This window comes from Lissotriton helveticus, chromosome 5_1 (genome assembly GCF_964261635.1).
Source record: "Lissotriton helveticus chromosome 5_1, aLisHel1.1, whole genome shotgun sequence".
NCBI classification, from domain to species: domain Eukaryota; kingdom Metazoa; phylum Chordata; class Amphibia; order Caudata; family Salamandridae; genus Lissotriton; species Lissotriton helveticus.
The window spans coordinates 1,425,426,697-1,425,442,653 of record NC_136065.1 but is presented as its reverse complement, the minus strand read 5'-3'; the positions used below and the strand labels follow the sequence as shown (position 1 = coordinate 1,425,442,653).

General features: G+C 39.3%; 1 protein-coding gene across 3 annotated transcripts in view; it reads left to right on the top strand.

The window, feature by feature from the left end:
- MAGI3 (membrane associated guanylate kinase, WW and PDZ domain containing 3) overlaps window positions 1-14,375 on the top strand; it is a 1,411,302-nt gene extending 1,396,927 nt beyond the window's left edge. For 2 of the 3 annotated variants that reach the window (XM_078644434.1, XM_078644433.1), the window contains 2 exons: window positions 5,203-5,341; window positions 12,150-14,375. In XM_078644434.1, the coding sequence (XP_078500560.1) occupies window positions 5,203-5,341; window positions 12,150-13,315 (1,305 nt within the window). In that variant the 3' untranslated portion in view covers window positions 13,316-14,375. Of the gene's footprint in view, window positions 1-5,202; window positions 5,342-9,975; window positions 10,065-12,149 lie in introns of all 3 variants that reach the window. The other variant, XM_078644435.1, reaches the window with a different exon arrangement.
- The last annotated feature ends 1,582 nt before the right edge of the window (window positions 14,376-15,957 follow it).

Genomic DNA, 15,957 nt, shown 5'->3' with positions numbered 1-15,957 from the left:
CTTTTTTCAGCGCTTAATAGATACTATGTTTAGAGGAGTGGGGGAGCTACCTACTTCCAAAACGATCTGTTGGTGTATGTGGAGAACAAAACTGAGCATGACAGGAAAGTGGCTCAGGTATTAACGATTTTGGAGAAGGGTGTTAAGTTGAAGACATAAAAATTTAATTGTGGAGTGGAAACTCTGGATTATTTAGGGCACTAGTGACCTGCGCAAGGAGTGGAACCAAAGGAGAATTGGCTGAAGGCCATCGTTGACGCTCCTGTTCCTGAAGGCAAGTACCAATTGTGATTCTTTATGGGCCTTATGGAATTTTATGCAATATTCATTTCAAGATGTGCTGAGAGAACACAGCCTTTGCATGCTCTCCTCAAGAAATGTGAGAAATATGTATGGGGTGAGGAGTGTAACCATGAATTTGAGGACATTAAGGGTGTGGTGGCCAAAGCCATTGCACTTAAACTATTTGATACCAAGGATTTCAGCATTGTGGTCACAGATGCCAACCAGCCTGGGTTGGCAGCAGGCTTAATGCAGAGAAGAAATTGAAAGGACAAAGTTATTACTTTCGCAAGCTGATGTAAAGGAGTGCTGAAGGATCTTATTCTGTGGTAGAAAGTGAGGTGCTAGTTTGCTGGTGGGGAGTAGATCGTTTCCGTCAGTATTTGTGGAGATGAGAATTTGAAGTACGAGTGGACCAGAAACCGTTGGTTGATCGATTTACTACAAAAGGAGCGGGTAGATCATCACAGAGAATTGCTAATTGGCCGTACAGGTTACAGGATTACTGTTATCGGATGGTGTATATTCCTGGTGTTAAAGATGTGATGACTGACTGCCTTTCGAGATTACTAGTTGAGAGTCAGAAGTGTGAAACATCTTGGAAGGCTGATGATTGAGCTTGTGGTCAATGAATTGTCAACTGCAGTCCAGGAGGCTATTATTGAGCAGGATTGGATGGAAGCCTTGCAGCAGGACAGAACTTGAAAGCAAGTAATGACCTATGTTAGGAACGGATGTCCATCGGCAGAATATTGGATGCCATGTTGGATGGATACAGACATATTGGCCCTGAACTCTGTGGTCAAGGAGTTTTTGTTTGTCAGATGTTCTAGTTGTTCCTCATTTTTGAAGTCCAAAATGGTGGCTTTGGTGCTTGAAGGTCATATAGGGATGAGGGCCATGAAGTGGATAGTGAGGGACATGTTTTGGTGGGCTGGAATGGAAAGGGAGGTGGAACATTTTGTCAGGGAATATGTGTATATTGTGGCCAATGATACAACAAAGGTGACAATTCTTAGTGGCATGAGTGCAGTCCCTGTTCCCGATAAAGATTGGTTCAAGTTGGCCATAGATATAATTGGTCCTTTAGGTGTAGGGAACAGTCAAGCCAAGTATGGCATTGTGGTGATTGATTATCATTCTAGATAGCCAGAAGTTGAGTTTGTAAATCACATTATATCTTGTGCAGTGACGAGTATGTTGGAGAATTTGTATTTGAGAAAATGTGTGCCAGAAGGTGTGCCAGATGAGCTAATCTCCAATAATGGGTGTCTATTTGTCTCCCTAGAATTTGAAGAATTCCTTAAGGGCTTTGGCATTAAGCGCATCACAGCGTCATATCACCCCAGGAGCAATGGCCTGGTGGAGCACTGCAACAGAATAATTATAAGCGCATCACAACGTCATATCACCCCAGGAGCAATGGCCTGGTGGAGCGCTGCAACAGAATAATTAAGGAAGACATACAATTGTTATTGGTAAATAGTTTAGACTGTATGTTGGAGGTAACAAATGTATTGTGGGAATTTCGCACTACACCTAACTCAGAAACCATAGTGTCACCTTTTGCCTTGATGAAAGGAAGAGTTCCGGGGGCAAATTTGAGCCACATTTGGATGCAGACGGAGATGCCTTCTAAGGAGACGTTGGATGGTGTGAGTGAGAGGAGGAAGGCTGCTTAAGACAAGTGTGCCTGCGGCTGTTTCCATTGCGGGAGCGAGCTTTGAAACCATCTGTTAATTACAAACAGATGGTTTTAATCCTCGCTCCCACAAGGGAATCGCCAAACGTGCACACGTTGCCATTGAAAGCAATGCAACGCGTGCACGTTTTTTTAGGGCCAAGACAGAATCCATTACTAAAGGTCTCCTATGAAGCACATGCGCGCCGCGTAGGCGAGACCTAAAAACAAGGCAATGCACAAACAAATTTGCTGCCTAGAATGAGATCCTTCATGGCATTTTGGTACTTAGACGCAGAACCACACAGCCTACGTTTCTCATGTGATTAGCAGTTCCTTCAGGCAAGTGTTTGGTGTGCTTTAGGTACTGTTGCTGAAACACCTCTGTGAAACACCATCGCATGAACATCTGTTGTGTAGCAGGCGCTGTGCTAAAAGGGCCAACAATGTTCGAAAGCCTGTACTGTTCTGCTAGGCATTGCTGCAAGAATATTCGAAACGTTAGTATTGCTTTCGGTAGATATCATTCGTTTAAAATGTTGATTTAGGAAATTTGATTCCATAAAACAACAATGGATATAATACAATTACAATATAATATAAACATTGAATGCAAAACAAGTTTATGGACGAATAGTAGATGTATAGACCGTATCCTAGTTCTTACTGTTCCAGTGCTGTCCAACCAACGCCTAATGTGGAACTGAGGCTCTAAACATTTGTATGCATATAGCAGCATTAAACACAGCAATATACAAGCTAACATACTGGATCAATAAAATGAAGAGGAAGGAAATATTTAAAAAGAGAACAGTAATAATATGAGGTTTAAACTCCATAAGGTCAAGAGATAATTCAAAAGTGCATATGCTGCCCTTTAAAAAATCTGTTGTAGATAACTTGTGCAACCTGTACTCCAAAAGACCTGTTTTGTAAACAGTTGTATACATGAACAAGTGCTATATACAGCCCTTTGGCTCAAAACCTATGTAATCAATAAAACATCTTGCATAGTGGGGGATCAGCCTCTAGGGTTTAAGTGTATCATAACTCTAGGAACAGGATTTCAAGTGTCAAAATAATAGTGCTTGCTGAGTTATTAATACGATAGTGTACTTAATTGCAATACCCAAAGTATGAAGTTCAATTGAACTGACAATTTCAGTAATTGTATTTCCTGGATAAACTCTAAAATAATAATGAACTTATAGATATAACCCGCTCGGATTTCTATAGGGCTATAACTTTAGATATCTCTGTTTTCTTAGTAGCCCCACTTCATATAGGTATTTAATCAGGGAAGTGTCTCTTCTTTGTAACCTTGAAGCTTCCCAGTAATGTCAAAGGCCAAGCCAATTACAGAATGAGCAAATTGCATAGGCAATCAAGAGTTAAACAGTCCAGTGCGAGAGAGGGCTGATATGGTTTTTCAGGTGCAGTTGGGTATATCCCACTGCTAATGGGCCAAAGGTAACACTCCTTATTTAAAAAAAAAAGGGCAATGCATAAAGGAGTTTACTGCCTAGAACTTGATCCTTCATGGGGTTTTGGTACTTAGACATAGGACCACACACAGCCTACATTCCTCGTGGGATTAGCAGTTCCTTCACTTTAAAGTTTGTTGTGCTTTATGTACTGTTGCTGAAACACCTCTGTGAAATGCCATCACGTGAACAGCTGCAACATGTGTAGCAGGCCCTGTCCTACAAAGGCCGACGACAGTGTCCGAAAGCCTGTACTGTTCTGCTAAGCATCGCTGCGAAACATTTGTAACGTTAGTATTGCTGTCTGTAGACATCAGATACATTCTGTGTTCCATGATGGTGATCAGCACAATTGACCAGTTCTGGTAACTCCTTTTCCCCATCCCCCAGAAAGCCGTGCAATCCATTCAACATCCTCAATTGCCAGTTGATTATATGTCTGTATTAAAGCTCAAAGAAAGACCATGGTGAAACAGGGAAACTATATAATGTAGGTCACCCTCTGACAGCGATCTCCTGGCTCCCTGTGAGTTTCCAAATCCAGTTCAAGAGAGCACTGACAGCTTCTCGGGCACATTGGGTCCTGAATCGTGCAATTATTTAACCAACTAATTTGTAGATGCATATTTTCAGATCTTTATTGGTAGCCCAGCTTATTGGCTGATGTTGGTCCATGGACTTTTTATTTAATAGTCTTGTACAAGCCAAGCGACGCTTCCTTTACTGTTAGTGAGTTGGTCCGTACTGAAATAAATAGTGGTCATGATTAATACTTCAGGCTAGCACCCTCTCCTCCCAATTTGAGGGTGCATTGTTTGAAAAAGTGATTGAAGGGATATCACAGCTGTCTGCTGACCAATTCTTTATAATTCCTAAATATGAACAGAGTGGGTTTTGGCTCCACCTAGAGAAGTATTGCTCTTGCGTCTCATGGTATGGGTTTGTATTGTATCATTCTGCCCTCTAGGATCTACTTACATTGAAAGGCATAAGGAACTAGTTTACATCTGAAGAGTAAACTCAACCTTCAGACGGTCACATTTCATTATTTACAGCCTGTATGCATTCTATTAAAAAAAATCCTAATTTGCTACTTTTTTCAACAGCTTCGTCAAAGCCAAAAAGCCGGGCTTCAAATTGCTACACAGCGTTTGTGCATGCAAAGAGCATTTGTGCATGTTAATACATTATAGCCAGAATTATTGCTTTTTAGTCATTGCCTGTTTCAGATGCTCTCTACACAACATTGTTAGCTAACTATACTTCTGTAGGAATTTACCCATTTGTCAAACTATGGAACATTGCCAGTGGCGCAACTAGAGCCAAATTTCGGGGGAAGCTAAGAACAAATTTCGGGGTGGGGCTGAATCTTTAAGCAAATGCAGAGTGGAGCTGCAGGGGCTATTAGAAGGGGTGAAACAACAGCAAGGCCTCATTAATATGCAAAAGGTCTTTTAAAGACCTGTGAAGTGCTCGGGTGTGGCTGTATGTGTGCCCAGGAAGCGGTCTCATCCTGGGCTGCCACACACGATGGGAGGGGGGCTGAAGCCCCTTGAATCCAATGGGTGTTGCGCGCCTGAACATTGCCCATAGCTGGCTATTACAATTAAGTAATGGTGTGGACTCTTGCCTCTGCCATGACAGCATTGCATCAGTCGTGTGTCGTGCACCTTATGTTTTTACTGTTGTACACAGAAACGGCATTGAACCCATTGGTGACACTTAATATCTGTTATTTCTTTTGGTGTCTTTTAGGTTGGTGACCAAATTGTTGAAATCAACGGAGAGCCTACTCAAGGTATCACCCACACCCGTGCCATTGATCTGATCCAAGCAGGGGGAACTAAAGTTCTTCTTCTTTTGAGACCTGGAACAGGCTTAATACCAGACCACAGTAAGTCACATCATCTATATTGCGCTTTGGTGGTGGGTACCTGTAGGATTTCGTTGGCTTGTAAGTTGCATCATGAAAGCAAAACGCTGTGTTGTGTTCATAAAGAATGATTTAATCTGCAAAAGGTTACTTTTCAATAACCATAGTGCAAAACGTTACAGTAGAAGTGCTCTTATGTCTGACTCTTGATAGTCCATCGATATTTAAACAAATATTTTTAGGTGAGACATATATTTTACGAAAATCAGATAGAGGTAAAACAGGCGCTCATGCAGAGGCACTGTCTTCTAAATCTAACTTAATTAGTGCGCTTTTTAAATTTTTTATATATAAGTAGTCACATTTACACCCTAAACCGGAATAAGGAGTGCGAATTTTATGTTTTCAGTTACTCTGCGAAGTAGCTATGTCCTTTCACTACACATGATTGTCTGTACACTCACGTTCAAAAACTCTGTATAATTTGATATCCTAGAAAAACAAACTCAACATCTACCATACAAAGCAGAAGATGGGGACAGTTTACAAAATGGCGAGCGACCAAGTCAGAAGAAACATGAAATGTATACAGGACCTTACAAGCCAAATAACGAGAATTAATTGATCTTGGATGATGCAATTTGCATTTCATGGATTGGATATGGTTACAGTAAATATTCCTCTGTGCTTTAAATATGCAGTGGTTGGGTGTCCCTTCTTGTGCTCATCAGTACAATCACTGAAGTAAGAGAAAAAGTAACGGTTGGAATTCTTAATTTAATATCAGCCACTGTTAATTACCAGGGGGTGCATCCCAGTCCATTGTTTTTTTGCCTACCCTGCCACGTGTTAGTAGGCCCAGCTATATGCAAATCAGTCTTCGTCGTGCTACAATAATCAGTCCAGCCCGAACTGCCAGGCCAGGTCCCTCTGAACCGGACTGGCTTCACCCTACTTAGGGCTCTTCAGTTGGGTGAAGTTTTTTTCCAGTGACCCTATTTTTGGCATACCTGTCGAACGTACGGCATCACACCGAAGTACATAAAAAAATGGTGGGTGGGATTCTTGAATGAATCTCAGCCACTCGTTTGGGCTGCATACCAGTCATTCGTTTTTGTGCTCACCATGCCACCTCACATTGTATCAAGCTATATGAAGATCAGCCTTGGTCTTGCCCCTGTAGGAACAGGTTGGCCCGCACTGCCAGTCCAGTTTCTCTCTGAAGCGGAACACAAGCAACCCAAGAACAGTTTCACCATAGTTGGTACACTCCTAAGAGCATATGTGCCCTTTACAAATCAGCTTCATCATCATCTTCAGACGGATGCAACTTTGCTCCAATAACATGGTGAGCAGGGGACTCACTTCTGGCTATACCCTTCGCACTCGGGCGCCGCTCTGAAGTCAATAAAAAGTGATAGGTGGAATGTTTGAATTAATCTCAGTCACTGGTAATTACTCGGAGCTGCATCACATTTAATTTGTTTTTGGCCCTTGTTGTTGACATTTTTTTTTCCAGTCAGGCAATCATCTCACTGTATATGTAGGTGATCTGGAACTTAAAAAAAAAAGGAAAGGCTTCCTCAAGTTTTAGAAGACCTGACGAGTTTCCGCAATCTTTATGGTGCATTCCCTGTGAACTGAAGTGTATAAACACATTTTTTACAGTTTGAAAGGCATTAGTCAAACCGGAAAATTGACTGGTAAGTGGAAATGAGTCTATATGTGTAAGGGAGCCCTCTAATAACGACCATCAAGTACATATATAATTTGCCGATGACCAGTGAAAAATTTGCAAAAGGGATTGCGCTGCGCATAACTCAATAAAGTACCCCCATCAAGGCATGCTGTTCAGATGTCTGAAGGATGGATATTGGGTCAGTAAGTGTACAGAAAGAATGCAGCTAAAATACTTTGAAGGGAATGGGACCTCTCCACTACTGCAACTAGGCATCACTCAGCGATTCCTTGTTAATGCAATGCCACCCTCTCTCACAAAGCTATCAGTGCTAGTGGAAATCATTCATTTTAGCCATTGTGCAAAGAGCTTTCAAATTCAATGTTGTTTGGCAAAAGCCAAAGAAATCACTCATCCTGCTGACATGATTTAGTGTTCTGGGAATATTGCTTTGATTTTAAGGTTGACCACTTCCAATCTGACTTTACATATTGTATGGCCTTCCTTTTATGTACATATCCTTCACTGTTACTGACGTTGTTAAGGTTGATTCCAACGCCTCTAAACTGAAAAAAGTCACACGAGTGGCACTGATTTAAGTAAGACGAGTATCCGTGATTAACTTGTAAAATAATAATAATAATAATAACTCTCGCCCCCGATGCCACCGCAGCTTGCACCACCCATGGCACTTCCAGTGCTGACAATGACTGTACCTACACAATTACTAACCATCATACTGCTACAAGTGTGACAATTCAGAATGTTTGCGGCACCCCAAAAATATAAGGATGGATAGGATGGCAGGTATTAGTTGTATTTAGTGTGTATTGAATTAATAACAGCTGTTGTTCTGCTCATCTCTAAATTACGCAAACAGTGCCACCATGTGCCAGCTGTCATATGTGCTCGTGTTGACAATTAAATGTCGGTGCCGAGCACCTTAATTCACCTGCTCAAATCAAGTACTGAGTATACGTTTTCATTCGTAGCACCGAAGTAGCATAACACCTTAACTTTCAAAGGGACCCAAATATTCTGCCTAAAAAACCTCAGACCAGGTTTAATTGAGTATTACAGCTAAGTTTTGCGGCAGAGTGAAAGATCCCTGATAAACCTACAAGTTCGTTTACTACGACTAAGTTCCTCTACAATATAATAGATGTTTTGGTTTTTTCTAATATGCTCCTAAAATGGATTTTGTACATCACTCTTGTACTATGTGTGCTTTTTCAATCATTGTCAACATTTTTCTATTAGGCTATTTAATGTAGCTCTTAGCATGGTGGTAGTTCACAATCTGCGAAACACATATTTAATGCTTTAGAATTCTCCACATGTTAAATTCTGAAGTTTATCTTTGAAACATTTACATAAACTGCTGCTGATTCCTTCAGTTGTTGAAGATACTGCATCAATAGCGTAAATACCATCTGTTTCATTCCAGAGGACTGAAAGTTATGTCTAAAATGAAGCTTTACTTTTCAAATAGTGAATGCCATTCATTAATTCAGAGCACAGAGATAAAAATATGAATATTGCAACTTTGAAGATGTTAGCAATCACAAATATTGCATTAATTTAGCTAAAAAGGCCAAGTCGGGCATCAATAAGTGTGTATTTTTGATTGTTGGTGGGTGTCTCGGATGTAAGTGGGGTTCTCAAACTAGTTAATGTTTTCACTAATAAACTTGTAATTCACACATCTAAACTCCATGCAAAGAAAATCAGCACATGCCTTGTTTTAACCTCTGGGTCTGAATAATGCAGCTTTTTGCTTTGGGGGCAATATAGAAGCTATACAAAAAATCAAGGCACACCAGTTGGAATGTAACAACCGGCAGCACCATACACCTTAACCCATACATGCCAACATTTCAGGAGAACAAAGTGGGAGATAAAAAAAAAAATCGGGAGAATTGGGCCTTGAATCAGGTTACTGGCATGTATGGGCTTTGGAAGTGTGCTGCTGTAGGATCGGACATTTGAAACGCAAATGCACGTTTTTTTCTTACCTTTCAGAAGCATGGAGCATAATGGCAGGCAGAGAGAGGGTGATGCAAGTGTTGTACACTGGCCTGGCAGGTTGTTGGCAGTGCATGCATCCCCCCCTTCCACCCCCCTGTGGCAGCCAGGGCTGAAACAGGCCCCCCCCCATCCCCCAGTACTTCGCAGGTCTTTAAAAGACGATTCCCTTGCTAATGACGCTTTGTTGATTTTTCACCCCTTCGAGAGCCCCTGCATCGACACTCTTTGCTGGAAGAATTAGAACTTTACAGAATACCAAGCCCTGTCAGCTGAAACCCCCAAGGAATCGGGTTTTTGCTTGTAGGAATCGGGAGGCGGGAGACTAGCCTTCAAATTGGTAGTCTCACGCCTGAATCGGGAGGGTTGGCATGTCTGCCTTAACCCCTTCCGTGCTCCCGTCGGCCAAGGGCCAACGGGAGCACTCCCTCCCCAGTGCTGCCGTCCGCCAACGGCCGACGCAGCCCCGCCCACCCTTTAGAACACCCGCAACACGGTGGAAAAACCGCCGCGGTTAAGGCGTTAAAGCATTCACAACGTAGACCATGGACAAAAGAATGGACGTAGTGTTGGATTTCACACATGGTAGACAGGGGTTGAATTTTTATGCAAATCACTTTAGTTATCGAATCGTCCTTGTACTTGCCCGGATATATTCCTTTGATGTGTTTGAATAGTTTAAAACTCATTCTGAAACTTTATTACATCAAGGTGGTTTTAAAAGGTTTGTAAATTGTGTTGTGCATGTAAGTGCCGAGATAATTATTTGACAACATATATTCTAGGTAAGCTGAATGTGTTTTTAAAAAGGGAATCAACATTTCACAGCTCCAGTTTTGCATTTCATGATCTGCTTGCCAATTATATTTTCTGGTGCAATCTTTTGGTGACTGCTTTGTGATTTTGGTGTGAATAGTACAGTAGTCCTAGGCTTTTTCTCTTCCTTCTTCAGGTTTGGCTCCTTCCGGTCTCTGCTCCTACGTGAAACCTGATCAGCATTAAGGCTTTCAGTGCTTTTCTTGGTCTTTCCTTAAAGACTTGGTAAATTTGCATGTCTTGTGATTGAGCTCTATCTTTTTTCCTTATCACAATCTTTTCATAATGAACCCATTTTCGCCTTCTTTTGAATGTTCACTTTACGGTGGCTTGACTAGCAATACCCGCCCTCAGTAATTGCAAATCTAAATTCCTTGCACTTAAAGTTATAATGTAATTATATACAGTCCATATTAGTAATTGATTTGGTAGACAAAGATAACATTACATCAAAAAAAAAAAAAAAAAATATATATATATATATATATATATATATATATATAATATACATTCACCACACACACGTGCTACGTAGCTATGTACTCATGTCCTAACATCATGCTGTGGAAAATTGTGCAGCTTTGGTGATTGTGGCAATCCCTGCTCTTATCTGCATGTTTGCATGCTTCAAGTTATGTAAATTGCTGCCATGCACTCAGAAGTTATTGGATTGTCTAATGAAACTGAGTTTTTTTCGTTTGAACCCCGGCTTAGGTGCAACTTATACCAAAATGTTGTATAATGCTCGTTACAGTGACTTAAGCTATACTTTCACGCTGCCAGTGGCTCAGGATTTGCAAGAGTTTAATTGCTTGCATGGCAGAGCATCTCCAGTCACAGAAAGCTTATTAGAAAATTATTAGCTATAACTTGATCTAAAGCGGAACATGTTTCTAACTCGTAGGGAGGCAACTTTATTAGAATCAGTAAACGACTTCTGTCTGTTTACCCGTTTCTCAATTTAATGTTGATTCGTCTTCCAAATGTTCATATGGTGGAGAAGAAAAATACATTTTTAAAAGGTTTGTGAGGCATAGTTGGCATTACCTGCATCATCTTAAGGTTTAAGAGCAGGACAGGATAAAAGGAGTTTTTAAAAGTGGTTGTCATGCCATCGAAGAACTAGGGTGTAGAACAAGCTGATGTTCCACATCATTGTCATCATGTAAATCTACACTCTGCAAACCTATTGCTTTTCATTTTTGAGGATCAATTTTTCATGGAAAAAATAAGCTAGTCTACCAGCTGAAGATTAATTGGTTACTGTAAGTACTGCAGTGCCATGATTTATTCTTTGTAATATCATGTGTTCAATGCCTAGTACTATCTCCGTGATCCTGTCATCCAGTGGCAAAATCCTTTGGCCTTTGCAACATGTCCCACAGATACAGATCATAGATTTGGGTGAGATAGTTGTAACCCTTCCTGTTTCTCCTGACTGTCTGTCAAAATCCAAAGAGGCGGAGAACTCTTACATAGTAAATATACAGAGAATGTGTACTTAGGCCCATGTGTTACACTAGGTACTGGAAAGTAACCTAATGAATCATTTATATTGATCAGCGTACAAGTCTTTGTTCTACTAATCCAGAGTTCAGCAATGAGGTTCTTTTGAGATTTCAGATGAGTTTCATAAAAATACATCAGGTGAGCCAAATTGTTGCTGCTTCAGTAATTATTAGAAGGTGGCATATTTTAGCCCTTGCTCCTTTTCCAGCAACTTGATATCGGCTGCAGACATCTGTAAATCACAGTGTAGATTTATCTAACTTTGCATTTGATCACCTAAGAACCCAATGTCATATAATAAATTTGCTGTCCTGATTTTGTTTACCAGGATAGATAACCTTATTGTTTATTATCTTGTTTTCTAAAATATAATACAATGGTTGGCACATTTACAAGTTATTGGTATTATTGAATTAGAATGTGTACCAACTATTTAGAAAGATGCAAATGCAGTTGGGCTTATGCACATTCATAGCAAAAATTTAAAAAGAAGGCTTCCGTTTACCTCATTCCACATCTGGGCATGGATTACAGGAAAACACAATTGTCTTCAGATTTAGTGGTTCATATATTGTCACAGCAAAAGTCAACTTGTGGCAAAAAACATGAATTTACAAACAAGCCAAAATAGTCATTCAATCCTCCTCCAGCACTTAATTTTCCAAATTGTGATGAAAAGATTGTCCGTATCTCAGTAGACTAAAGCACTCCTGGTATTGTACTGTGAATACAAGTGTTTATTCATGTCGGATTATAGTTTATGAAATATTGAATAATAGATTTTTTGTTGGTTTATTTCAGGTGAGGTGGATAGTTTAAATCCTTCTTCAAGTGTTATATACGATGAGATGCTACTGTTTTCTTCTCCTACCCATTCTGATTTCACAAGTGAAGTAACTCATCAAACAAAACCGGATGAAGCGGTAAGGAAAGTTCACATATCTGAGAACAACGATGAAGCAAACAACAATGCTCCTGATGAAAACAGGAACAAAGAGACTGCATCATCTTCTCCCCAACTGGAGAAAGAAAGACCTGAGATGAAGCTTGCAACTTCAGTCCAGAAGAAAGCCAACAAGAGAGACAGGTCCAACAGTCCTAGGACAGCTGAGAAAAAGAAGCCATTGGAAAGTGGGAAAGGTGACATTTCAAGAAGAAGCAGGTCTGTTAGTCCAAGAAAGCCGGACAACAAAAACTCCAAGGAGCATCAAGAACTGGTAGTCAGTCCAAGCAAAAATGATTCAAGAAGAAAACATAGAGATGTTAGAGACACATCTGTGAGCCCAAGGAAATCAAATATTACAAACCTGGAAGTCATTACAAGAGGTACTGTTGCTGCTAATGATCATCCGAAAAGAAACCGAAGTAGATCTGTCAGTCCTAAAAAGCCTCAAAAGACTGACGGGAGTAGAGACAAAGTATACACTGAAAAGGAAAAACCCACTAAAGGTCACAGTAAAAAATCTACTCTTGATAAGGCTGAAAATGTTCAGCACCCAAAGGACAGAAGGGAAAAGGCTGGAAATACAAGACCAGATACTGGACAGCATAACAGCCATAGGAAGAATGAGAAAAGATCTCCAGGAACAAAGGGCAGAGGTGTTGAAGAAAAAGCTGAGTCATCAGATAGGACCTGTGAGTCCTCTAAAAAAATAAATGGAGATGACAAAGTAAAGAGAGTTTCCTCTGGTGATCCAATATCTTATCAAACCAAAACACAAACAAATAGTCGAAAGAGGTCAGAAAAGACCACGGAGGAAAAGAGACGAGCTGATGAACCAGCTCTTTCAAGCAAAGAGCAAAAGAATGAAAAGATCTCTGAGGTGACAGATAAAACCAAAGATGATGCATTGTCAAAGATTGAGGGAAGTTCTGGGATGAGGAAAGTACCCATAACTCCTGGGCCTTGGAAAGTTCCAAGTGCCAGCAAAATCACAGAGACAATTGTGAATGACAAACGGGTGTGATTGAAAAAAAACGTCTATAGCTGTAATTACTTTAGTAATCGATGTCAACTAAAGCATCGCTTGTTTCAGATTAGGTAGTTTTCAGAAGAAATACATACTGTACAGGGGGCAGAGAATGTGCCTATTTCAATTGACTGCAAACAAAAGCAACTTACATGAAGGACATCTAGTGTTGCATAAAATGAACAGTCTTCCACAACTTCATGGTGTGTCTCTTCCTTTTATGAAGGTGTTCTGCTTCTTTTTTGACATTGTACTGCTATGTAGTTTGGATATTCTTGTGGAGCTTGAACAAAATTATATATTGCCAATGTGATAATTTCTCACTTCGTGTTATTGTGCCAAGCTATTTGCCTGATTTGTTTTGTCCTCATCAATTGCAGTTTTCCTCTTTAACAGAACATGCAATATTTTGTTTCAAATCGGATGTCTGCTCAATGGCATGTTGCATGTGTGCATACCTTATGATAAGACTTTGTTTTGAGCAAAAGTAAAAAAAAAGTATCCTCACACTGCATTCAGTCTGGCAAATATTCTAAGTAGGGTTTTAAAATTACACTGGTGGTGCAAAGGGGAAATACCCTGCTATGTATAATTAGGCTGAAACATAATGGAAATAGTGCTAAGTATCTAACAAACATCCTAATATAACTAGAGGTTCAGTAGCCACCTAATTTAATTGACATCTATTTAATAAACACTTTTCAATTTTAATCAAACCTTCTGTATACCAATTACTTTACAGTCAGGCCCTGTGTGAAATCAACCTTAGTGGATTTGCAGCATCAGTGGATTACTACTTTAATGTTCATTTGAAACTATCCATACCAAAAATATTTTTATTTATATATTTGCCTATGAGTCTCTGGGATTTCCCTGTAACCAGTAGTGTGACAAATCTTGTATTTCTAATGATGTAGGGACACTGTGAAAAGGTACAACATATTTAGTTTGTAATTGGGTTATAATTAGAATAATTAGTTCGCATATAAACGAAAAAAGTCCTATTATGTAAAATGGATGCCAGAGCCCAGCTCCATTATCTCCCTCAACCACGACCTCACCTGTTTACAATACAACCCATAGTAAATTGCTTTATCAGTGAGATATGGATGCAAACTATATCATTGACTCTGTTTTTTAAATATCTGACCAGAGTACAGCATTACATATTCAATAAATAATTACCATTCTCGAGTGCACTGTTTAAAACAGAATGAACTACAATTTCTCTCTCATTGAGTGGTTTAAATATGTCTTATGTTATGCTGTCCATTGATATCTGTGTAATTCATAACTTTCAATTATCAGCCAGGGTCACTTGATTGAAAACAAAGTTACACTGTAGAAGTATTCCCCCTGCACTTACTAAAGATCTAGTGAATAGCATTGTAATGAACTGAAAAAGTACTCTGAGGAATTGTTGATGAAACTTTATTGTACATTTAGAAGATGAAATGCAATGATTTTTGTTTTCTATTTTGACATCAAAGTTTATTCTTATAGTATTGCTGCACAAAAACGTCTCTGAAATCAGGCTACATTTCAGTGCCTATTGTGGAAAAAATTTACTTTTTAATGTTTGTGATTTGCCTTGTTAGGAAGGAAGGATAATGCATTAGGGAATGGAAACATAATTTATATTTTGACCTTTTCAAATTAGATTTTAAATGAGTAAATACTAATGGCTGAAACTAAGTAAAGCATTACATTCTCTTGTTTTTTTACCACTCTAAGATGAGAAAAGATACCAAAACAAAATTGCAATTGAATATTTGAATGAGATGAAGGTAGTGTCATTATCTGGAGTATTTATATGCCATAATTTCTTATGGCTGATCAGAGTTGAATTTGTAGCAATGGATGACGAGTGATTTTAAAAAGAGCACCAACAGTGGCAAAATCAGTCAAAATGTTATGAAAGTGTGTTTAGTAACTTATTACGTTGATCTTTTATCGAAATCGGATCTTTATTAAACTGTGATGAAATATGCGCCCACTCTCTTGACAACCATGTTTTCAAAGTTTGATATAAACTCAGTCGGCTCATCTTGAATTGAGTTAAATAAGAGAGTGAAAAACATTGTACCCAATCCATTTAGTGGGAGAAATATGATCAGAGATCATTTCTAAAACATGAATGGTAGTGCATGTATGCATAAAATGTTAATGGGCTTGCTCTATCAGTTTGCTTTTTGTATCTGCATAGACTATGTGTACAAATCCTCTCAAGTTTGACTGTGAAATTAGTTTATGTATTTTAAAATATCTCCAGTTAGGTATTTGAGAGCAACCTGTGTTCTTTTATCTTTCTGCACCTATTATTGCTGTAAAATGTAATATCTTATTTTCCAACCATTGCTCATGTCAGCAGTTCGTGGGAAGCAAAGATTATTGATGTAACAAAAAGGTTTGTTTTCTTCCATACTCAGAGCATTGTTTTATTTGTCTCAGTGTGACTTAATTTAATGTAATGTGCTGTATGTTGGTATGATGTGAATCCTCCTCTCCTGAGAAATGTGTATCTATATTTACTGTAAATTGACTACGAATTGTGGCCTTGGAATGCCAAGAAGAAACAAAATGGATGTACTGGTTGTAAATGTTTATATATTGTACAGCACCTTTATATATAAATATAT